The following is a 26,274-nucleotide window of genomic DNA, read 5'->3' on the forward strand; positions in this document are numbered from 1 at the left end:
GCTGCCTTCCTGCGTATGGAGCATTTTGTTCGTTAGTGAGTTAGGTTGGAGTAATTCAGCTCAATAAAAGCTTGAGCCTATAGAAATTCTTTAATAACCGATGGGAATTATTAAATAGTTTAATTAGAAAGATTGGTTATTTTTGTTGTTGTTCTAAAATGTTCTGTAGCTGTTGTTTGTGAAGGAGTATTTGCAGATGAAGAACGAAGGACATCCCATTCTCACTTTATCTGGATGAAAGTTGGAACATTAAAAAAGCACAGATTTGTAATGTGTGCTTTGAACTAGTGTTAATAGGAATTTTCTTCTGTGGAGTATACAGACTATCACATTAACGACAAATAATTTAATGTATTTAGTAGTAGTCTGATATATGGGAAGACTGAGTCTTAGAATTCTTCTCATTAACTAAAAATTCTTACCTGATTTACAGTTTCTTCATGCTTTGCATTTTTCCTTTGCATACATAGAAGTAAATTAATAGGAAGTCTATTTTGTGCCTGGTAAGAAAGTAGTTAGACTACTGGGGTTTTTTTGGTGTTTTTTTTTTAATTTATTGCACAGCAGAAAAAAAAGCCCTCTATCTGGCTGCATGCTGCTTTGAGGAAGATGTAATACTGAACTATAGTTTAAGCTTTTGCCGTTTTCCCACTTGTGGGTTGTACATGGGTGGTTTTTTGCCTGGTTGCTATTCACAGGTGTTGATTTCAAGAAGAGCAATTACTGGGTTTTGGGTGTTTTGTTTGTTTGTGTTGCATCCCCCTCCCCCCCTCCCCAGTCTTGCCATTGATACATGTAGACAACTCAAACTTTAATTTTAATATCTTGGAGTGAATTGGAAGATGGAGAAGGGAACTAGCACAGAGAACATCATGGTACCAGGACTGCTGAGTTCTGTACCCAGTTTTCATTTGTGACAGATGCAATGAATGTGCAGTCTCATGACCATTACCTTAAGTATTTTTATTCTGGCAAGCTGAGTAAAATAGATTTTGGGTGCTTTTTCTTGGTAAGGTTAGGTTATACTTAGTTCATTGTAGCCTGCATGAGATTAGTGCTTTTAACTATTTGTCATTTTATTTTATAATTACTTTTTTTAAAAAGTTTACATATAATCCACTTGTTTGAAAGGAGAGGAAGAGAACTGATAATGAAACTAGGCTTTCCTACAACAGAGGAAGAATTTCTTTTGCTGATTTAAAGCTGTAATTACTAGTCTAGGCTGCAAGTAATGACTGTACATAACCCCAGAGCAGAGAGATCTTTTAAAAAACAAACAAACAAAACCCCCCCTCTATATCTCTCTCTATCTTTAACCTGATTTCTTCCCTTCCCCTTTTTGCTGTTAGGCTTCTGTGTGGACACAGAGAAATATTACTGCCTAATTAAATAAGAAAAAAGTCCAGACTTTATTTTATGAGGATTTACTATAGTTGTATGTTGTATAAAATGGTAACAAGCAAGATCAATGTTTTGCTTCCATGTGTATCTATATGATACTTCAAGCCTTCCAAAAAGATGTTTGGTAATGGCTGGAAATGATATGGAACACTTTTTGGACAATCTGTTTGGTCCTTGTGGTGTATCAACCCTGGAATCCCTGTACTTCTTAAAATGCTTCGGAGATGAAAGAAAATAGCAAACTGGTTCTGTTAGACATTGGTGAAGGCCACAAAAAATACATGTATAAATCATGAGAAATTGGATCTCTCTGATTCAACAGTACAACAAAATTGTACCTAATAAAAATGTTGTTATTGAGCCTCTGTCTGCCGCCTTCGGAGATTTTTTAATTATTATTATTTTTTTAGCAGTGGCTTCAACACATGCATTGAATGTAAGTGAGAGCTGAAGATGCAGACATTTCTCAGTTCCTTTGCACGGACCTTACAGAGAAAAGAAGAGAGGGCAGGCAAGACTTGTAGCTAGACTCTGACCTTCTTTCACAGAAATTCTGGTTTCTTACAAGCTTTAACTGTAGCAAAACAGTTCGACTTCCTCTTCTGTGTATGACAGGAAATTGACGAAAGTGGCTTAGAAAATGTGAGAACGCCATGAATGTAGTATGCAGGGTTGGAAGGGGTCTCCTGTAGTTGCAGGCATTTTGCTTTAACTTGACATGTTTATAAAACAGTTTACATCTTAAAAGTTTAGGGTTTTTACCCCTGCTGATTTGCTTAAACAGCCACTGGCTTTTATTTTCAGTTACTTGTCTGTATATATATGGAAAAGTGATGAACCTAGTGAAAAGAGAGCTTGACATCAATTAAATTTAGCTATCTGCTTTGTGTTTCTTCTTTCTGATACACTGTTTCCAGTACAGTTTTTCCAAACTTCCTGTGTTTTTTCTTCATTGTCTTTACAAGTTTTACAAGATAGAGATGAGCTATTTAAAAATATTGTTCCAGGAAAAGAGGAATAAAATTTTGTATTACATCTGCTCATTTGTTGTCTTCTATTTTCATCTCTGCCATTAAACATTTTTTAGACTCTAGAAACTAATTTCAGAAAGCCTGTATGGTTGTCTTAGTATCTTATCTTACTCAAGTATCTTTAAATAAATTTTGAAGTGTCTCTCAAGCTATATTAGCTTTCTGAAACTGTATCTTCTCTAACACTGAATAAAATACACTTATTAAAATAGACTTAAAAAATTAAAAGCATGTGATAATGCATTTTTTCTGTCCCATCATTAAAAAGCTTCTATTGAAGTTTATTCCTAGTTTTTCTTGGTGCTCTTATTGGCATGATTAATAATGTTTGAGGTCATTCATAATCAATATGTTGTGTGTATGTATTTCATAAGAATGTGCATTCATCTGTGTGTACGTGTACAAAAATACAAGAGGTTTTTATGTATTTTCGTATATAAATGTCTGTCTAAAGAGCAGTGTCACAAACCCAAGTCTTAAAGGATCCAGGTGATTCTGTTTGAGGCTTGTATTTTCTGTTTTATTAATATGTGAAAAATGTGTACAGTTGTCGTGGGTTTTCCTCTTAATTGTTTTTTTTTCTTTGAAATTGTATGCAACATCATAGTTGTAGCAATAGAAATGCATTTTGATGTTTTGAGTTTTAAGACCGACATTGAAAGGAGTCGATTCCACTGAACTCATAAATAATGAATTCGTATTTTCAGCTAGATGTAGTTGATAAATAACAAGTCAATAGGGAATATATTAAATGACACTGAGTGAAAAGCTTTGGAGTTTTCATTGTGGTGTCAGTAGGTCTGTTAAAGGCTTTGCTAGCTGAGCTTGAAGTTTTAAAGCATGGTTGAATTCGTTTAAATATTTTTGTTGAAACTTAAATACAGTAGAACCTTGCTAATCCGCACACCTCATAATCACAGACACAGGAATGGCAAGTTCCATGTATGGCTCAGCAGAAATAGACAGGACTGGAGTAAGGTTTCATATTTCTAGGCTTCATTTTTCTTAAATACAGTACAGTATGCTTACTGTGTTAAATTCTATTTATGTAATTCTTCATAGTAGCAAAATAAATCCATCATAAAGAGGTACTTTTTCTGTTTTCCAGTCTTTTTTACCTTTTTTGTTTCACTTTTATGTACATTTCCCAAATGTTACCAATTCATGCTGAGTCCTCTAGTCATAGGTGAAAATTACCTGATGATGTCAATATAAATGAATTAAAATTTGAATACTAAATGCAACAGGAAAAAGATTTAGAAAAGATAAAAAAGTTATAAGTTCTGAACTCTGGATTTTTCTGTAAGGACAAATGTTCTGAAAGAGAGAAACATCTTTCTAGGTAATGGAAGGACACTGGTTACACTACTTTTAAATGAATTGAGAGATCCGGTATTTGCATTCTTGGCTTTTATTCTGCCTTGTCATGCACACCTTCATTCTTGTTTTCTGTTCACTGGTGACACATGCCTTATGGTTGGAATAGGGGATGTGAAGTCTTTGCTGCACATGCTTTATTGTATGTGATCTGCTGGTGATGTTTGAAACAGAAGTTCCCCTGTTTCTATCAATTTTTCTGTTACTATTCACTGGAAACAAATTATTTACGTGGTTTGGTCTTGATTGCCAAAAGAAAAAGAAATCCTACTGTTATAAAATACTATCAAATGTTAGCTCCAACCAGTCTGCTCCTCTCTCTCCCCCCCGAGTTGTTGGTAACATGCTTAAGGAAAATCAGTAAAGCCATACCTGATCTGGTGCAGTTGGGGCAGGTACTGCAGGCATAGGCGTCTGGAATAAAATGTTGAATGCGTAAGAGGCTAGTTGGTTAATATTAGGAAAATACTTTTTTTCCCAATGAACTTCCTAGATAAACTGGACCTGCTGATTGGTAACTGCATACGTGAGCTGTACAGAAAAAAAAGGTATCTCCTGGGAAGTATTTATATTAGAAATAAACATTAAAAGTCAAATTTTCAATAACCAAACTTTAGTCCCTTCTTACTTGTAAATAAGAGGTTCCAAAGAATATTAATATGAATACTTTATTTGGCTACTCTTCAGCCATTTTTTAATGGTACCTAGTCGGTGCTTGGCATTGGAGAAAAGACATTTTGATTTTGTTTTTCACTATATATGTGTATATAGACATCATTATTCTTAGTCGAAAGTTTAAGTGTTATCCTTTAACACTGGTATTTATTTCTCTACATGTTGATTTTGGTAACAAGTCTGAGCTGTGTACTTGCATTAATTTTGTAGTGAGATAAAGTTATACCACTTTTGAAGTTAGTAGCAGCCAGAAAGTACAGGGAGTTGTTTACAAAAGAGTCCCATCGATTCTCCTTTTCTGTGGAAGCATTCAAGCAGTAAGACCTGCACAGTCTGTTTGGCACAGTAGCTGCTCTCAGCTGGCCCTGTGCCCTCCTGCTGTTAGTCAGGGCAAAGGATGTGCCAGATCTCAGATTGTAACGGAGCAGAGCCTGCTTGCAAATCTGCTTGTAGTTAGCCTGGGGCCTTTTGGCAGCAGACTACAGCCGATTGATTTAGTTGCAATCCTTTTTCCTTAATATTTTCCATCTGGCCAACAATGACCTATAAAGACAGACACAAAACAGAGTTTGAATTATGAGGAACGTAATAGCAAAATGCTTCCAAATCTCACTCTAGAACCTGCACCAATGGAGCGCTGCTGCTGTGTAGCCGAAGGAAGTTTGTTACAAAGCACTGTTGCAACAGTGGTGTTAAGAAAAAGCATTGTCGCTCTCAAGTGCAAAATCATGTAATAGAGAAATGTGCATTTCAGTTAAACTCTTAATGTGTTTCTCTTCTTGCTACGTCTCACTTTCTATTGATCCTGAGCTGGAAGTGAAGCACTCTCAGCATAGGCTTCCTCGCACACTTCTCTTGCACATACTGCTAGGGCTAAATCATACTGCAGTGTCACAAGCCATGCAAGAACAAGGGATCATAGAGCGGAGATAGGGAGGACAGGGAAAGAAACGTGAATATGGAAATGCTTTAAGGCATGCAGCAACAGGTTTGGGGAACCTGCATTCTAATGATGTTAATAAGGAGGTGGTGTCTCCCAAGCTCTCCAGTCTACAGGAGTGGATTAATGCTTTCCAGAATGAGCTGTTTCTACATCTGGGCTATTTGTCAACTCTTCCAATTCTGGTCAAAGTAGAATTCTTGCTCTGATTACAGTTATCCTAAATGCTTGTAGTCCTCTGTGTTTTTAAAGTTTGTATCCTTAAAGAAAATTTCTAAACTTGTTTGTACAGCTCCACAAGTTATAGCAGTCCTGGCATTGCAAGCTTTTTAATGCACAGAGTTTACCACCTTCACCTAGGAATGCTTGGGGATGTAAACGATTCATGTTTTTTTTTTCCAAAGGTGGCAATAAGTCATGCACAGACTTTCACAGGTCTTGTTGGTCATAATATTTACAGGAAAACTAGAAATTGATTGAACTAGGAGAAGGCTCCAGAGTGTGATTCACATTCACACTAACTACAAGCTGAGGAGGCCAGATGAATCCTTTGAAGGTGCGTGTTTCACTTCATTAGCTATAATGAAACCTACTTTAGATCTAGGCGATTGTTCTAAGTTAAAGATGTTGCTAGTTTGTCTCGCCTGTAGAGTCCAAAGCACAAGTAGTCTGTGCTGTATATTTAAACATGTGACAATTTATTTAATCTAGTAAGGTAATATTGCAACTATTCCAAGCCTCAGACATTTAGAACCTAGAACTCTAAATAGTTCCCTTGTGGGGGAAGGGGTGCTATGTTGTGGGGTTTTTTGTTTCTCCTTTTAGTAGAAATTTTCACTTGCTGACTCTGAAAACTGTGATGAGATGTGCAGGGGCAAGGGAAAGAAACTTCTGCTGTCCTAGACTGAGTTTCCCGCAGCTTTGAGTTACTCTGTACATTTCCTGAAGCTGTTGACTGTATAAACTAATGCAGGGCTGTTATCCGAAAGTCTCTTCTCTGCTGACAGTCCTTTGTTCTTGTTTCATCCCAGGCTGCTGCCTGCTGCTTTTAATCATAGCAGCAGTAAAATTGGGGATCTGAATTCATGGATGTTGCGTTCATGGAAGTGCACTCAGAGGCACAAGTATGTTTACTTCGGAGCACTGCTATAAGATAGCAGAGCATTTGTGTTGGAAACTTTTAATTATTACTTTATTATTATTTTTTGAATAGTAAAAGCAAAGGCCAAAATGAATAGTGTGAGGAATATGTGCAGAAGTGAGAAATGAATCCTCACGATGTTTTTAGGAAAGAGCTAGAGGGTAAGGATGGACAGGTAAAAGATGCATCATTGATACCTGGGTTGAAGAAGAAAGGTAGACCACATAAGATTTTAGCTGTCATTTATAATATTCCATGCATGATGTTTGGTCGTCTTTTTTTTTTCTCCCTTATACCTTAAGGTAATTCTTGCCAAAATAAGTAACTTTAAAAAAAAAAAAAAAAAAATCCTCTTGTGTAAGACCAGAGATTAGATTTCAGATGGAACAGCTGCTGTCATGTAACAGTCCTCGATTGGAACTGTCAATTGATTTAACTGAACAAACTCCAGGTAATTTTTATAGCAGTGCTAAGTGCCATTCATTCTGAATATTCCCTGTTGGACTAAAAATTATGATATTGGTGTAGTGAAAGTATCAGTTCTGTGCTATTGTCTTGCTGTTTTGTTTTTATTGTTGTTTTGGTATGTGAAACAAGAACAGTATTTGCTTTCAGAATATAAAGAGTAAATACACAATATAAAGTTAGTTATGACTTCTACCTCTTTGATCTTTCTCAATGCTATCCTTCTCAGAGACCCAGGATCCCTTAAAACAAACAAAAAACCCGCTTCCTTCTCCTCTTCCCTCTACCTTACCAATCCAGGGCACTGCTAATTTAACTGGCTTGTAGTGAATTCAAAGAGAAGTGAAGGTGTGTCAAAGGAAGTTTATTGCAGATTTTGCAAAAGCTTTAATCTTGACTGCAAGTCAAAACACTTCTGTAAAATATCGATGGGAAGGATCACAACAAAAAATGTCAAGTGTTAGTAATACTAATGTATTGCTACTGGTGGAATTGGATAAAGCTAAGAATACTGCATTCTAGTCCAGCTAGTTCACTGGTCTTGCCTACTCACCAGAAACCAATTTTACTTAATTAATTAGGGCTTCATGTCACACCTTCTTTAGTTGCTGAACAACTGTAACAGAAGTAATTAAATCATGTCACTTTTTATTACCTTTGGCCCTGGCTGACTGCCTTGGAAACTTCCATTTTAGTGCTAATACAAAATGAATTAGCGCATCACCTTGGGGAATGCCCGCTTCCCTGGCATCAAAAAAGTAGGGAGGAAGTAGTTAAAGTACAAGATGGATAGATCTTCTCTTCCACAAATTGATCACTTTTGGGTTGCTGTCTGAAGGCTTACAAAATGCATCTGTCAGGAATGAGACCAACCTGTACTTGCTGACGGATGTATATAACATTCCCCCAACAAGATTACATGGCAACTTCCTCCTTCAAAATCAAGATGTGGCAGAAGCCCTCAGGTTATGCAGTGGTAATTGGGAGAAGCAGGGGCTGTTCTGAGAGGTAGAACTGCTGAGAAAAGCTGCATGAGTTGACTTCTGCGTATTGTTTCAATAGAAAATGTGATTCAGCCACACTGTAATAATAGGAGAAAGGCTTTATATGGCTTCATAGAGGCAGTGTTATCTGGATTGTACATGGATCTGAAATTAAAACCTTAATTTGTAACCCCGGCTGTTCATCAGCATGCTTGATAAGGGACAGATCTTTCTCCAAACTATACAATACAAGTATTATTTACTTAATGGTAACTTGCCTCAGTGTGTTTTAGAATTAATTGGTGTTGGAGCACCAGCTTGAGTATTGAGAGAATAAAATGATTGTGGGCAACCTCCTATTTTAATAATTTGCTTAAACTGATTGTTAGACAAGAAGTCTCATAAATAAAAATTGTGCCCTCTAGACAGGTAAAGGGACAGAGAGTCTTTTCTGTTAATTTGTGTGTCACGTTTTCAGGAAGTCTGTTGATCAGGTTCATCAGTGACGTTTCTGCAGGTGAAGAGTCAAGTACTATCAGTTCATATGCTTATTTCTGCATCTAAATGTTTGTTGTCAATCCTAAAACATTGTGCACTGTAGTCATAGACAACCTGCAATCAAATATAAGACTCTCTGACTTGATCTTTCTAGTCTTCAATTCAAGGACTGCGTTCCTATCTTGTACTACAAAGGCTTATTTGCTGTAAGTAAAGTGATTCTTACGTGACTAGCCCAGTTTCTTGCGTTCCCAAATTATGAATTCCAAGTACCACCACAGCACTGAAATAATCATGAATTTCTCACTTGGCTCTTTCAGCTGTGGTCAGATTTGAGTTTAATTTTTATGACTTGCTACCAACTGACTTGGGGACCAAACTTTGCTTATTATTAGGAGGCATGCGTACTACCACTGAACGTGTAAATATTTCTTCACAGTAATGAAGTTCCCTCCCTGTGCAAGGGAACTATAAAAGACCTTGCTGCACTTAAGTTTGTTTCTTGCCAATAGGAAACAAAAGTGGTTTGGAGAATATTCCAGAAGAGGGGTACATATAATTGATTTCTTCTCTCTCTTTGTTGCTGAAATTTTCTCTGTATTTAATTTACCAAAATGCAAAGAATCAGCATAGCATCCTAGAACATTGTCTTATGAACACACACAGGTATGAAGCTGCATTATCCAGCTTTGCTTTTTGGTGTTGGAATGATATAATGCTCTTGGATAAAAAAAGAAAAAACAGCCTGGGCTGATCAGTTTTTCTCAGTATACATCTCCCCTGTCTATTCAGAAATGGGATATTTGCTGTCTTGATCCTAAAGTGTTTGCCTCTTATTAAACCTTTGCTTGTATTTATTGATATGATTCTCCAAGCTTTTTCTGGAGAATCAGCTTATGGTACTGATCTATGAGTTATTTACCATGTGCCATGCTTTTACTAAGTAGATATTCCTTTCTGTGGCTCGGAAGGCAATTCTCTCTCTCTCTCATGTGACAGTGTGATTAGCCAGTGAAAATCTTGGCCTTCCTCCTATGATTCAGCTAATTGATACTTACTTTCCTTAAATATTGATCTGACAGTTCTGATTATTCTACTCTAAATATAACTTCATGTCCTAGTGAGTTGTTCTTCCTGTGAGATGGGCATTGGCCTTACATGAAGTCAGTTGCTCTAGAGGTGGAATGTGTTGGTCAGTTGGGAGTCACTTACCCTCTGAACCTGTTACAGTCATGATGTGGGTGTCTTGAGCTGTATTTGTTACACTCTGAGTTTCTTAACTCAGAGTTTTTGGGACTCAGGCTTTTTTTTTTTCCTCCTTAGCCTTTGACATAGGTTGATGGCTAATGACTAATCCAAAATATATGGGTAGAAAAAAAACTGGTTCAAGAATAAAAGACCCTGGGAGAGACAGAGGTTATAGAAAACACACCTGATGCTTCAACTTTTAAATACGTGGCAAATTTCTTCAGTAGCTGAGCAAAAGTCCTTACCAGCCTTTCAGTGTGGCTCTTGAACATAGAGCTGTGTAAAATTTTTCTTCTCTTCAGGAATTTATGGCATTACAGATTGTAATGCAAAATATGTCAAAGTCCCACGGCTTTCGGAGCTCACTGCAGCAGTGTGCCGTAACACATTGTGCCTTTTGCTGATAGGAAGCACTTTTGATTTATAATAAAAAGCTCATAATTCTACTGAAATTTCAGCTCAAACTTAGTACTAGAGGGCATAGCTCAACAAGCACATATGATTGGAGTCTGTAATGAAAAGGAGCTGTTTCTCTGGTCAAGGAAAAAGGGTTAATTTGCATTGGGATGAAAAGGCTGTTCAGGATCTACTATTTCAACCTGTGATAGACTTAAGAGTAGTCTTTGATCCCCAAATGAAATGTGATGGATTTCAACTGATGCCAGATGTCTCAAACCTAGTGGGATCTCTGATTGTCTGCCACATCCAGAATTCTCTCTTCCAGCACTTTCATGTGTGCTTTTAAACATGGTTTGAGAAGAGAGGTTCCTTGACAAGCTAAGCCTTTGGAATCCTTTCTCTGTATTGTCACCTCAGTGGTGATCTTTAGGCTCTCATGCTGTCTACTTTTTAAAAATCAAGCCCCATGTGCCAAACTGCTCTAACTACTTCATAACCAATTTTTTTAATGTCCAGGAAATTTAGTGCCAACATCATCTGTAACTTTTCTCAGTTTAAGGCTGTTCTCTGCCCTCTTCTTATTTGTTAATTAGAGCATTTTACTTAACCCTGGCCAAGTAAAAACGTTGTTCAATGTATTCCTATTGGCCTTAAGTGGAACATAATTGTTGTCTTTTTAACTCCGAGGCTCTTTTGTTGCACTTCATAAATCTTACTATAAACCGTCAAGCACTTCAGTATACCCATCTTCTCACCAAGTATGCTTTATGGGATATTCTTTGCCTGTGGTTTTAATAAGAGAATAAAGACATAATTGTCAGTGTTTGCCTTGTAAATGCAAACTTTTTTCTTTATGTACCTTTATTTCATGTCACTACTTCAGTCCTTTGCTCTTGAAAATGCTTGAGAAGTTTCTTCTTGGTCTTAAACTAAAAAAAACCCAAAGATTTAAAACTTTCTCTTCTGAAAAGGGACGACACCTTATGATTGTGTTTGGGAGTTTATGGGGCTTCCCATTTAATTTTACATCTACTAAAAAACATGTAAATTTTTTTTTTTTTTTTTTAAGATAATGCTCTTGATCTTCTGGAGTTAATCATCTTAGCATGCTGAATTTGAGAAGGGAGATATACCTGGTCCTACATGCTTATATTAGCTGGGTACAGTAAGAACTGCAGCTTTTTACTCCATAAAAGCCTTGTGTAGAAGGGCTTGCACTGTTGTAAAGCTGATCAAATTGCACAGTTCTTTTCTTCTGTCGTCAGCCTGTGCCCCAGGCTTTAGAGATGTATGTACTCTCCAAAATCTACTTACAGTTTTGCATTTTGTTTCAGCAGACCCTAGGTTCTGTCTCTTAAATGAATTCCTTTCTCTTTTCTCTGTGTGGAATAACTGGAGAAGTATCACTTGGCACGTTTTCCCAATGGTTTGAATAACTTGTGTGTTAGAAGTTAAAAATCTTTGATTTTTAAAAAGGAGTGATCTACCAGGGGGAAAACAGAAAGTCCTCAACAACAGAACAGACTTTAAAGATATTTCTGAAATAAATTAAACACAAAATATTCTATCACAAAATTCAATAAACTTTCTTAAATTTTGCAGTGATAGGTAATTCACAAGAAAAAAGCTTGACTGTTGAAGATATTTAAAATTTTGTACATTCTAAATTATGCCTGTGTTTATGTATCTGTGAATGTACAGTTTCTTCGTACAGAATGTAGGATGTTATGCATGGACCTATAAGCTGGAAGGTGTGGTATTCCTATTTTCCAGTCTGAAGTGTAATGCTCCAGGTTCTTAAAACACAATTTCTTTTTGTATAAACTGTTTTTCAGTGAAAGTTCAAGGCATGGTTTTCATGGAAAAGCTGTTTCTTTTTCAGACTGTAAAATTACATTGTTTTCTTCCTTCACAGAGGGCTCCTGCGAGATGCAGGGGAGATTACTGTGTGCTGGGTTGATAGATGCTTCGTGATGTTGCATGCTGTAATGCTAAAGTTCTTCTGAATTCGTTTTATTTACATAAATTCCACAGTGCAGCTGCACTGGACTTTTTTTTTCCCCCCAAGGTTTTAGAGTGACCACAAAGAATCCAAGAAAGGGTGACAGCTTTGTCAAACTCAGACTTCAGTTCCATTTGCAATGTCCCAATTAGATGTTAGCACAGTAACAAAAGACCCTTGGAATGGTTATCTCAAGCTGCCCTTGCACTTTTTAGCTTGACTAAAATGTTAAATTGTTACATCATAAATCTCTTTGTTACAGTTTTCTGGCATCAGGTTGTTAAAGGGATGTATTCAGCTCCTTTGAGCTGTCTTTTGTGAGAGACGCTGGTGCTCTGTTTCAAGAGCCACTGTGGTTGTTTGGGGAGTGGTTGGGTTCAATAGTGGTATTTAGTGAACTTGGGAGCCTTTGTGCGACTGAGACTTGCTGTAACTGCTTATACTTGGTCACACTGGGTAGAAAAACAGGAAAGGGAATGTTTTAATTGACTTTTATTATTAATACACAGTGGCAAGTCACCAAAGTAAGCACTTTCTATTGACAATTATATAATATTAAGACGCTCCATAAGACGAGATGCACAAGTTCCATGTGAGCCAGTTCTGTGGGGTTAAATACCTCTAAAATATGTACATGAGTCACGTGCTTAAGCTACAAAACTTTTAACTGAATCTCATGGAATCATGGAAAGATCACTCATGGGTAATAATCAAAGGAAAGTTTATAACAAAATTGGGGAAAATGCAAAAAGGAAAGAAATCCTGTGAGAGCAAGAAAAGGAAAGGATTTGGATGGCTCTCTACAATGGCAGAGGCACTGACAATCGATTGAGGTCTAATGCAGAGGCAAAACTTTGAAATACAAAAAAATAAAAGCTGATGTTCAAAAAAGGCTGTTGGCTGATCCTGTGGAAGGTAAGCCTGCATCTCATCAACATGCACAGATGTTGCTATGGAGATTTGTGGGTATGTGTGTATGTGTTAAAGCTTACAAGTGTGAGAATGTGTCAATAGAATGAGTCTAGAAGAGAGAATAATGATGTACTGAGTTCCATAAGGTGTAGAGGAAGACACTGGAACACGTAAGTGGCTGAACTGGGAATTTAGCCTACGGAAATTCCCAAATGAGCCCCGAGATGCCTTGGTTCTTTCAAATGCATTTTGTAAAAATGCTGGAAACATTGGGTGGGGGAAAGAAAGGAAGGTGGGGGAAAAAAAAAATTAATAGTGTACTACTGCAAGGAAAATAATAGGCATATGAAGACTCAGCTCTCTCTGGAGGAGAGGAGAAAGGATTATTTTTAAAAATATGTAGTTAAGTCATTTAATATAGTCTTAGCTGTTAAAAATTAAGGTGGAATTTAAAAATAATTAAAAAGGGAAATTCACATTTTTAATGAAGGGAAGGAAAAAGTGTTTTGATGGCCATGCTTTTGCTATTTAAAATTGTGTCTGCGTAAAACCACTGAAGAGCATGGTGACTGGCAAACGTAACTTAGTTCATCATCAGAATCTGTAATCATCATTATTAACTTAAAGTAGAATATGATTGCTAACATTAGGAATAATGCAACAATGCTGTCTGGGAGAAGTATCATTAGTTACCAGGTGCAGGAGGATGGAAAGAACCAGTATTGTTTTTAAGTATAAATTGCAGGGTTTTATTTTTAAATACAAGAAGTCTTAAGATAAATAGCCTCCAAGAACCTGTAGTAATTTTTGATATATTTTCCATACTCGTTTTCTTTCAAACATGGTGGTGGTGGAATTATCCACAGAGATGCCTTCTGAGTTCCGGATGCAAGGATCTGTCATTTGTCCTGCAGGTATTGATAAGTGTCTTGAATCGGAATACGTAGGTTCTGCTTTACCAGGAACATTCATTGGGTCAATACGTTGAAATTAATAATAGTAGTAATAATAACAGTAATGATAAACCCCATCTTTTTTCAATTTGCTGAATCTTAAGTAAGATTTTGATCTTGCATATTACTCTCCTAAGGATTTCAAGTTTGGAACAGTGATGTTGCTTGCAGTGGATGTAGAGAATGAGGTGTACCTACATCTATTGATACAAGTCACTCACATCATATGACTGTGACCATGCAAGAAAAGGTCTTTCACTCATTAGACCAACGCTTTGACACATAAGAACCTGCTGGGCTTCGTAGTGATTTCACTGCCACAACTAAGTACCAGGTCATCTATGTTTTGAATTAATTATTCAGAGTCCATGAACTGAAACACCAGTGTGTTTTATTGATACATGCACAAGTTGTGCTGGCAGAAGAAATGCTTGGCCTGAATTTCCGCTTCCTTACACTTTTGTCAATCAGGAATATTTCCAGTGAAGTTAGTGATGATGCACACTATGGTTTATAAAAGAGCCAAGCTCATTATTGACAGAATTAAGTAATCTGGGCCACTGTAGATTATTGTACTGAGCAAAAGGTCAAAATTCAGGAACTCCTCGACTCCAATGCTGGCTAATAGAGACAGATTTTGTAAGCCTGTCACTACAGAGAAGTATGCCCATCTGTAAAATGGAAATGACTGCTCTGTTTTGCAAGGGAGATGGCAGTTGGTTATGCTGTTATCAAAATATATAGTATGTGTTATAAATAAATACATGTTAAAAATTCCACTTCTGATCTGTGTGAATGGAAGGAATAAAAGTTATGTGTGCTTACAACTCAGTCTATTGGGAGATGCTGCATTAAATATGTTGATGTTAGACTGGTTACTCAGTCTCATTGATTTCAAATGACAAAGATACATGTACAAAAATGCAGTTCTGCTTATATATGGACTGGAAGTTGTTCAGGTCCTCTGTAGAAATTGTGTGAACTAAGGTGGTACTCATCTTTTGTAGGGTTCAGAGGAAACCAAAGGTACTACAGGTACTTTTCCAGAAGTGTTTGCTTTGCTTTTTAATGGTGTCAGCACACTAGTAAAATTGAATGCTGGAGCTGTCAATGTTAAAAATTAGTTTTATAAACAGTTGCTATGGTAATTAGCAAATACTCATAAATAATTTTAAAAGGTACCCCTTGCCACTGGGGTTTGCTGCTGCTACGCTAGAACATGTAGCATTTCTGCTGCCAAAGTTCTCAATACACTTCCAAACTCTTTAGTGTTCCATGGGAGTTTATTTTGATGAGTTCAGCTTTCACAATGCTCTTGCACACTTTGGTTATCTTGCTATTGCTTCCTCCTTCACAGTTGTCTGTTACAACCAATACTGGAAAATCTCTTTCTTTTTAAGTTGACTTCATTGGAGATTTACTTTTCTAACAGTAAGTAAAATTCCTAGTTCTATACCATGTTTGCCTGTTTGCCCAGCCTCTCTTTACACTTGACCTTGGATGTACGTGGTATTCCTGAGATATCTACAGTGGTTTAGAGTGGTACATGCTATAACTTATGACTCTCCTTCATTCTAATGAGCACTCAAAAAATATCAAAAGAAGTGATAATGGTGAAATTTTCACATTTCAAAGAAAGTATACTTATTATCAAAACCTCTATTCATTAGTAGTGCTTCAGAACTGGATAAGAAACAGCTGTTTTTTCCTGAGGAAGGCATCTTTTACTTGATAAAGAAATCAACTGGATGCCAGTGTAGATATGTTGCTCAAAGATTTCCCATTTGCTATTCTTAGAGATGTTGCATTTTCTTATTTACTGTTGGACAATTCCATTTAACTAAATTAGTTACATGTCTTTACATATAGGTAATCACTATAATAGAGCTGTCATCTTGGTTTTGTATATACTTTCTCGGCTTTTGTGTTTGCTGGAAGCTAATCGTTATATTCTGATGGAGATAAAACAGTAGCTCTCGTGTTTGTGCAGCTTGAAGTCCCATAAGTTATTATCAATGAGCCACTTGTTTTACATAGGACAGTAGCCAAAGCACAGTACTAAAGTTATGAAGCATGATCCTTAAATCTTCCAGTAAGCTAAGGTGTTTTTAAAGGGAGAAGTTTGCCTTCATTTGAAATCCAAAACTGGATAATTGCATGGTAGACTGGATAAAAGAGCAGTGCAGGGAGATCTGCAGTGCCTTCTTGTATAGTTACTGCCGTAGGCTAACTTATGTTTGTGGCTGTAGATACTGAAATTTTGTTTCCAAAATTGCCCATGTCAAACAGGCTAGAAGAGGGCTTGGACCAGTAATAGACTAAAATGAGGTGTCATTTTTTGGTGTGCTACTGTGGCCTTTCTGCTTTATATCCATAGGTACTATTTGACCTGGCTAAATTTGAAGTGTTAGTTTCAATTAATGTTCCCTAGTGTGAGTCAGCTGGAGGGGGGATTTCTTTTTAATTATTAAAAAAAAAAAAAAAAAAAAAAAAAAAAAAAAAAAAAAAAAAAAAAAAAAAAAAAATAAAAGCTTTCATATTAAGTGTTTAATGAGAGTAGGAGGATCCTGGAAATCCACTTTTCTGCCTAATTTCATTGCTGTTGGCAACTTAGTATCACTAAAGGAAGTTCTATTGGGCCATCTCTTACTGCATCCTTCTTGCTGTGGAATGACAATATGCACACGTATGTGTGCATACAAGCATGGGTTGTGTGTGTACATGTGTATATATATGTGCGTATAAATGCAGTCGCTTCATTTCAAAACGGCTAGCTTAATATTCTCCAATTTTGGTTGCAGTCCTTTCTGGAGGTCAGAAAATGTGACCTCACATGTGCTGCTGTGAGAGAGTAGTTTTTTCCTTTCGTATGTTAAAGCGCACAAGTGGATTAATATGTTGAAAAATTCAAAGCTAAATTGACTGCAGTACAGCATTTTCATCTGTGTAGCAGCTAATATTGGGTGATGACATTTTCTGTTCAGTGTAACTTTTGAAGTATAGATTGGACTTGTGAGAGCAGTGCTGGCTGGCGCGTTGTACCTTTTGCAGCTGCTGGTGCACCGGTCATCTGCATCCTTCTGCCTTCCCCCATCCCCCTCAGCTTGCTGTGGAGTCAGAGTACAAAAGCCTCTACTTCTTGTTGCAAGTGTACTCCATTAAAGGTGAACCTCTTCATAACTGCAAACACCCTACCCACAGGGATTGCTGGGGTTTGTTATCATGCTAATTTGCTTATTTTTATATCTTTCCTGTTGTCTCAGCCTGGCTTGTCAGTTGTTTTTGCACCACTGTTCTTTAAACGCTACATTTTGGAAGCATTTGTATTTACAAGCTGCAATGCAGTGCTGTTGTCTTAACGGTTTGACTGACCCTAATTGCTATGACACATGTAACTAATGATGTTTTGTATTTTCAAGGAGTGCACTAAAAAGGTGATGACATATGAGTTACTGAATAAGGTACTGTGCAACTTGTGCAGTAGAGTTTGTGCAGACCTTATGTAGCATAATAAGCAGTTTTCCTGTGCTCATATTTGTTTCCCGTCAGACTGGCCTGTCTCCAGCACTCAGACTGCATCGCACACTGAAGGTTCAGAGGGAGAGAAAAGCAGAGTGCTAAACTGATCTCTCAGCTTGAAGAAGCCTAATTTGATTAGGCTTTGATTTGATTCTCGTGATTTCTGGCAAATATGTCACTATAAGTGTGTATACAAGTCTGTGAGGAGACTGAAAATGGGTGTAAAATTAAAAAAAAATTAAAATTTCAGATTGCCCTTTTATTTTTGTTTACTCTTCAACCACAATCTGATTTATGCTTATTGGAGTCTTTGAACTTCAACTCCCTTGAAGAATCTCTAGTCTATCGCTTTTTTGATGTTGCTTGAAGGGGGGTGGGTGTGTGTGTATGTGCACGCGTGCATGTGCTCGCATGCTATGGTGCTCTGGGCAATTTCACTCCAGAGCGCTTCCCTTCCTTTGTTTAACCTATGACCTGTGAAAACAAGAGTTAATCAAAAGTTCTAAGGTAGCTAAGAGGAAGGGGAAGTGTTTGGTTACAAATTAAATATGAGCAAGTCATAAGCCATAAATCTTCTGTAGTGCTACCAGTTGTGCTACTTAAGTTGCATGTGGTACAGAAAGTTTTTGGTTATAAATTCAACCTCTGTTTCTTTGGAGGGGGTGTTTAAAGGCTGCCTCGAGGATTTGCTTTTTGTAAGAAAAAATCCACCTCTTTTTTATTTTTTCCTTTTGGCAGAGATCTAGAAACAAATTTAGCTAACTGTATTTCTTGGTATTTCACACACACACACACACACACACACACACAATATTAGGTGGTCACAGTTTGGTCTAATAGAAACAGAACTGTTTCACTCTTGAGTAGTAAACACATGGAATAAGCGATGAAGCGAAAGTATTGAAGATGGCAGGATAAATTAGTTTTCTAATGTATCCAAAGCTTTCAGGATGAGAGAGATCCTGAATTCTGCAGTGACAAAGGAGGGAGGTGAAAATTGAACTGAGATTGAACACATAATTTATGCAATTTTGTGGTGGGTTTGTTTGTTTTATCTTGTCTTGCACCTCTCTAGAGCAAGAGCTACACAGATCCCCGTGTATTGTGTTGTGTTGAGGTCTGCTTCAAATATCCGCTAATTTCCTCAACTTCAAAACTATGAAGCTTATCTCCTCAAAATGGAAAGTTATTCTTAAAATAAGAAAAAGAAGTGGTTATGCTGAGATGCTAATTGTGGTGGGTTTGTTTGTTTTATCTTGTCTTGCACCTCTCTAGAGCAAGAGCTACACAGATCCCCGTGTATTGTGTTGTGTTGAGGTCTGCTTCAAATATCCGCTAATTTCCTCAACTTCAAAACTATGAAGCTTATCTCCTCAAAATGGAAAGTTATTCTTAAAATAAGAAAAAGAAGTGGTTATGCTGAGATGCTAAACCATTATTTGGAAAACATGGATTAAAATAAGGAAGAGTTAGTGTTAAACAAAGGGCAATAATGAAGTTCATTATACGATAATAGTAAAGAGAAAAGGGAAAGCCAACAAGGAATGAGCAAGTATAACAGAAATAGGGTTATACCTTCCCTTTTGCTGTATGGAGGGTTTGCTGATTTTCAACATTGTGTGAATATGAGACTTTATCTGGGTTATTTTTATTAGAATCATAGAAGCTGTTTTCTAGGTGCTGAGCGAAAGAATTAAAATTGGATTTGGATGGATTATTCTCACGGATAGAACCTACAGATTTGTCATGTTTGGTGTATTGCAGTAATAAAGAAAACTCCCTTGAATCTGTAGTGAGGTAAGGTTTAGCTGTGAACAAACAGGCCCCCGACAGGACAGATAAGTAAATCTCTGAAGAAGGAACACAACCTGACCTTGGTTTCAGAGCTCAGCATTGTCCCTGTTGGGTACATGCACCCCTTGTTGCAAACGGTGCCGAGAACCTGGTCTGTCCTCACTCACAGGCTTTGGGGCTGTAAATGAAGTGCAGCTCTGGCAAACTAGAAGCTGAGGTAACTTGCTTTTGTTTATTGCTTTTATACTGACACACATATTATAAACACAATAATATTTTAAAAGATTCTCATTTTAATTCTGTAAATGTAGTTTTCCAGCAAGGTCTCTGAGCAATTAAGTAGAACTTTAAATATGCCTTCCTGAAATAAGTTTTGGTTTCATACTGTCAGGGAGCTTTCTGCCTTCTTGGTTTTCTGTCTTTTCAAACTCTTTTGATAGATGCCTTGCAAGGATTTGTTTACCAGGTTCTTAATCTCTACTTAGCAGATATGTTTTGAGAGGATTTCTTGTTACTCTTGTAATGGCTTTTAACTCTGCTGAAGTTTATTTAACTAAACAGAAAGAAAGAAACTTATCTTCTAACTAATCCTTCTTGATTGTTTACAATATAATGCCAAACTTAAATGCTGTTTAAAGTGGTAATTGTCTTTCTGCTCTATTCTAATACATAGTTTGTAAAGATGCTTAGAGCATATTAATTTAAATGATAATACTGTCATATAACATGAAAAGTTAAGTTGCTTATCAGTATATTTTGATAAGCTACTTACATTTTACAGTAGCATTTGCAGGCTTCAAACAAATGTTAATGATGGAGTGCCATTCACTTTATCTGTCTCATATATAGCTTCTCACTTCATTTATTACCGAAAGCTGTACAGTTAGGAACCATGGGGCACTCAATTCTTTATAGTTGTCAGGATGTAGTCATATTTTATAAAAACTTTAAATCCTGTCTAACTATATCAAAATAGAATCCATTTGCTTCAGAAAGCATCTGTGATTAAGAGAAGCAGTTTGTGCGTCACATAAACTTGCTTTCCTATTCGCTGCAGCTGAGGGGAAATTCCTTGCCGGTATTTAAAAAGGAATTGAAATAAAGAACTGTGTCATGAAAATAGGGCATAAAATCATTCCAAAGCATTCTGTAGTGAAAAGTAACATCTTAGCTGTCTGTCTTATTTTATGGAATGGAAGTGTAATGTAAATGAAAAAGGTGTGATTTCTCTGCATGTTTGTCTTTTAATTTTGTTTCTTTATTACTTCTGTAAGTTGAGTACAAATTTACTAAAGGTAAAGTTTCTATTTGACTTAACTAAGGGCCGGGCTAAATACAATGATACAGGATGTGGAATAAGATTTGACAACAGTTGAAAATGAGATACTGGTTATGCAGTTTAAAAAATCCAGTTGTATCAGGATTCAAAACCAAAACAACTGTCTGTCTTCAGTTTACTAGGGCTCTCAGCAGCTGTACAGAAGACTAGTTATTTAACATGTACTTTGGGAAATAATTATGATTAAAAATGTTCCACCATACGTGAACATAGATACTTTAGTGTACATTTATCGTACAGATTAAAAACTTCCATTGGATTGTACGTTTGTTCTGTACAGGGTGAGAAGGAAGGTGAGCTCCCACCACTGGCCTGCCTGATACCCGAGTTTGTTTGCAGCTGGTGCTACGTTTGATGTTTAGTGCCCACAGGTGGCTGGAAATGCTGGGGAAGAGTAAATACTGAAGCTCAGTCCTCAAAGGAAAGGGATGCTTCAACCTTCTGGCAGTGTTCTCCTTCAAATGGAAGGAAGGTCTCATGTGGCTTTCCTAACAGATATTTACAAAGTGTCATGTCTAGTGGAGGCTGTTGTTAGGATGGATCTATATAAAGGCCAGCAATCTTGGATTAATTGCCTGAGATTTAGCAAGTTAAATGTATGCTTTTTCTTTTTTTTTTTTTTTAGTTACCTTCCATGGTTTGAAGTCTTTTATAAGCTGCTCAATGTCTTGGCAGATTATTCAGCAAAAGGACAGGTAATACTCTGAAGTACTAGCCCTTCTTTCCCTGCCCTGATATCAAATGAGGGAGAGAGGATGAAAACAAGCTGTTTTAAGAAGTGCTTATATCAGAGATGACCATGTGAATTATTAATCTGTATGATGCAGTAATATAGAAGATCATATTCAGCCAAGCTGAATGCCTGGCAAGTGCTTGTGGAAAAATAAATACACTTTTAAATTATTTTTTGGAAAAGATAAAGTCCAGGAATGTGACTGTGGATCCAACACAAGTTAATGGTTTCCCTGCAATCATCCATACTGTGTAGACTTTTTGATTACCTGAACTGTATTCAGCACATCCATGCAATTCCCGTGTTGCAGTGTTTCATGAATCTTTGACAGATGTCTTATCCAAGTTTACTTCTCATGTAAAGTTAGTGTAGAACTAAGCTTACTGATGCAAAATGCTTACCCACATAGCATCAACTAGCCTAAGCCCTTCAGATGCTGTTTTGCTTTTAAAGCAAAACAAAGTAAAATTCAGTCTTGAGACAGTGAAAAAATGTGAACTAAGCCATTAAAATTTGCTTCTGGGTTTATAAATGATAATTCATGATACAGAGAAATCACATATATGATTGCAACGCCTAGCCTAGTTTCAAGTATTTAAAATATTACAAGTATAATCTTCCCTGTTATGTTACTGCTTTGATTTATTACCATTTTGTGGTAATAATGTATTTTGCATGTCGGAATCATTCGCATTTGAGGTAGAAGCACTTAGGATCACATCTTCATCTAGATGGATTAAATACATTTGGCTTTACCCTAAGCTAATGAGTTGTTCTAAAGAACTTGCAGTGAAAACCGGCTTGCTCTGAGCTGAGTAACTATGTAGTGCATAGGTTGGTGACTCAGTAGGTTGCAGAAATATGTAGAAATACATATGAAAAAAAAAGTCTTCTAAAAAATCATGTTATAAAACCCAGCTGTTAGACGAAACTACATTTATTTCTGTTCATAGTCTAATGTATAAATCTATTTTCACATTTTTTTTTACACTTGCAATTCCACAAACATTGCCCTTCTGTCTTGGAGTTTAGCTTGTTATAGCAATGCCTACTTAGTATTCCTTTTTTTTTTTTTTCTCTTTTCTCCTTCTTATTTCAGGATAGTCAAAGGAGTGAGCTCCTAGAAACATTTCATAAACTTACTATCCCTGAGCCAGGAACCTCTGTTCATCTTGGAGTGGTAAGTGAAGCAGGAGAGATGTAAACTAAGGTGTTTAATTTTCATTACGTATAATAGAGGAATGTCAAAAGCAATTCCCCTTTTTGGAACTTGGTACACAGATGTTGTTTTCCTGTGAGGACACAGAGCTGTGAAATTCCCCTTTTCACATTTGGGGCCCTCTGTTTCCCTTTCCTTAACCTCAAATGTCTTTGAAATGCTGTTCTTTGATTGGAGGAAGATTGTGTATATTCCCTGTGGAAATTTCTCACCATATCATCTGTGACCTGTGAGAGGTCACAGAGCAGCAACATGACGTTTATTGCCCACACTTCTGCAGAACTCCTAGGTCTTGCAAGTATGCAAGGGGGACAAGACTGGACAGCAAACAGTCACGTACCTGTCATCGCAGCGTTTTGAGTATTAACTGTTTATCACATTTTCTGATTCCTTCTCCTCTTCCTCCCCCCAAGAAAAAAACTCACACAAAAAAGGATTTATTTATTTTTTATATCTTGTGAGAAAATTAACCAAAGAACACTGAAAGAATAGATGTGGGGTTTTATTGATGGGATTCTATTTTGAATTTAGTCTTTTGGGGTTTTTGTCTTCAAATTAATTTTTGCAGAACAACCTTGTGTTCCAGGCTGTAGTGGAAAAATACTTAAGATGCACATTGCTGCATGTTGCCAGTTAGTCATTTAGAGTCCACGTGGAAACTAGTGGTGTGTGCAGCCACAGTTCTCTTCTCCCTCTCATTTCCTTTACTACTCCTTCTAAAGTCCTTTTTGGCAACAAGCAGCTTACTCTCATCACTTCACCCTGTAATGTCAGTCGACAGGTAACAGTTGTTTGGCCTTGCTAGGTCACCAGCTGGCAGTAGAAATGTCCCAGTCCTCTTGAGGCTATCTCTTTTTTGAACAGCATTTCTGTTTAAGGGGACGAGCTGTCTCAAAAGGCAATGATCAGTTGGGATATTTCAGTTTTTTCACACCAGTGGTTTCAAGGAATGCTGCCAGTCCCCCCTTGTCTCAGACATTTCATGGGCGATGAAGCAAGAAAGGATATAAAAAAGCAGCCAAGGGACTGTTAGCTGTGGTGTCTTTACGCATTTTATTTTGGCTATTTACAAGCCTGTTTTGGGGTCGGGGTGAGGTTCCTATATCTGATACAGTGCATATACTATTCCTGTATCTTTGCATTGCATCTTTTTGACCAAACTAAAACAGTGATATATCAAAAAGCAAAAATTTGTGTTAATACAGTTAGTGTCTATATTCAGTGTAGCTGTTATACCCGCTTGCTATTTCGGGTTATAGACTGTTCATGAAGCACTGAAATGTCTGAGATATATATACAAGAAAATTGTGCTAATTGTGGAACTATGCCAAGAATATAACAGCCTTTAAAGCTTCAGCAAGTAATTAATAAGTAACCCTAAGACAAATGGTGAATATCTTAAAAATAATACAAATTGTATACAACACTGATTTACAAAAGCAGTTTAGTCGCATTCTCTCCTCTCCTTTCCAAAAGCCCTAACCAAGAATCGTGCAAGTCGTGCACAGTCAGATTGGGAACTAGAGTGAACCTGGTCTCTTGGAACGCAGACAATTAAAAAAATGTAACAATACAATGGATTATGAAATTGCGAGACCAATATAGTCTTTCAAAATGTGTTTTTTAAGGCGTATAAAAGTGACCTAGAACTTTAGTAATATTTTTCAGGTAAGTAGGCATAAAACTTTAGGAAGTATTTCTCAGTAAATTTCTGTAACTTCACCATGGTCTTGAATGAAACTTACTGATGCTGTAAGTCAGAAAAGGACCTGCTTGCTGTTGTTTCCTGTAGTCTGTCATGCAACCTGCAGTGGGCTGTGGAAAGATGGCTTGAATTATAGCCTGCCTTGGAGTTTCCTTGGCATATGTCATACATTGTGTGAGTCTGTCTGTATCAGCGTCTCTGAAGAACAAAAAAATGTAATATAACTTTTCAGGAGCATTTGATACTTTCTATCTTAATGCATTTCATATTGCATGTGTGATCTGAGAATCCAGCTGTTAAAATCCATGACAAAGAAGTCATACTGGTAGTTGGTAACAAATGTTCTGTCATTTTTACTTAGCTGAGCAACTGCTATTACTGCTGTTACTAATACCAAGCAATAAATTTAGATTGCTTTTGACAATATTGCAATAATCAATATTTGCTCTTTTTTAGCACTCATACTTTACTGTGCCTGACATCAGAGAGCTTCCTAGTATACCTGAAAATGTGAGTACTGTAGAGGACCGTGCACTTTACCATTTCTGTTTAATGTCAGCAGCAAAACAGATAACAATTGTTACCTCTGTTTGGCATAGTAATAGATTATATTCTGTAAAATATTGCTAGATGTTGAAATAAACTTTAGATGGTTAATTTATAGTAAGTATTGGGCAGAAAACATTGCATTGCTAACTGCAAAAGTACATGAGGCCTTTTGAAGTACAACATAACAGTAGAATTTAACGTTTGCCATTTTAATTCAGAAAAGATACCAAATGAACAGGAAATTGACAGCATAATTATCTTAAGCTGTAAGTCAAGATATTTATTTAAAAACTATAAAGCTTTTATTATTATCACCAATCTATTATTACTTACTGTTAACATTCCATGATTTCTTGGTTCTAAGTGAGGAAATTTAAAATACACATCTATAGTTTTAGGCTACTCAAAATTGGTTAAGAAAAGATACCAAATGAACAGGAAATTGACAGCATAATTATCTTAAGCTGTAAGTCAAGATATTTATTTAAAAACTATAAATCTTTTATTATTATCACCAATCTATTATTACTTACTGTTAACATTCCATGATTTCTTGGTTCTAAGTGAGGAAATTTAAAATACACATCTATAGTTTTAGGCTACTCAAAATTGGGAAAGAACAGTGGTTTGGTAACTGTATGTAACAGTATGGTGGCGTTTCAGAGAACAATGATGGAGTTTATTTGTGTGAAAATTCACTCATTACAATAAGCCTATGAAAAATTCTTGAAAGTAATCTTAAGGCAGTTTTGTGATTGCCATTTGAGTGAGTACTACAAGAGTCATCCTTTACATAAAAATGCAGGATTACGATAGAAAGGAATTTCATCCATTTTACCAAGGCTTTAATTTATATCAAAAAGAAGACAAGAATCCCTTGAGGTATTTCACCTTTATTAGCTAACTTGAATCAGGGTCTGTTCTCTTCTCATAAGTTCCAAAGAACTGCTGTTTGAAAAGAAACTTAATAATTTCACTACTAAAGAAGCAGTTTTCTTTCTTCTGCATTCAGATTGATGTTTTGTTCTCCCCTTGCTGACCTCACACTGTTTACATAGTTATGTTGATTTTCTTGAGGTATGGACTTTGAGTACAACATGAAACTGAGACTAAAAACTAAACTCGGGAAGTAATTGTTGGGACCTGCTGGAGAGATAACGTACTGGTTTGAAATTAATTTTATTTGAAAAAATGTTTCAATACAATATGTTGTTTTTAATAGAATCATAGAATCATTAAGGTTGGAAAAGACCTCTAAGATCATTGAGTCCAACCGTCAACCCAACACCACCATGTCCACTAAACCATGTCCCTAAGCACCTCATCTACACGTCTTTTAAATACTTCCAGGGATGGTGACTCAACCACTTCCCTGGGCAGCCTGTTCCAAT

At 36.6% G+C, this 26,274-nt stretch overlaps 1 protein-coding gene across 1 annotated transcript in view; it reads left to right on the forward strand.

The window, feature by feature from the left end:
* DENND1A (DENN domain containing 1A) overlaps positions 1–26,274 on the forward strand; it is a 225,181-nt gene that overhangs the window by 75,416 nt on the left and 123,491 nt on the right. The window contains exons 6-8 of the mRNA XM_009280582.2: positions 21,303–21,372; positions 22,510–22,590; positions 24,791–24,844. Of these exons, the coding sequence (XP_009278857.1) occupies positions 21,303–21,372; positions 22,510–22,590; positions 24,791–24,844 (205 nt within the window). The remainder of the gene's footprint in view (positions 1–21,302; positions 21,373–22,509; positions 22,591–24,790; positions 24,845–26,274) is intronic.

Source organism: Aptenodytes forsteri, unplaced genomic scaffold (genome assembly GCF_000699145.1).
Source record: "Aptenodytes forsteri isolate BGI_AS27 unplaced genomic scaffold, ASM69914v1 Scaffold68, whole genome shotgun sequence".
Lineage (NCBI taxonomy): Eukaryota > Metazoa > Chordata > Aves > Sphenisciformes > Spheniscidae > Aptenodytes > Aptenodytes forsteri.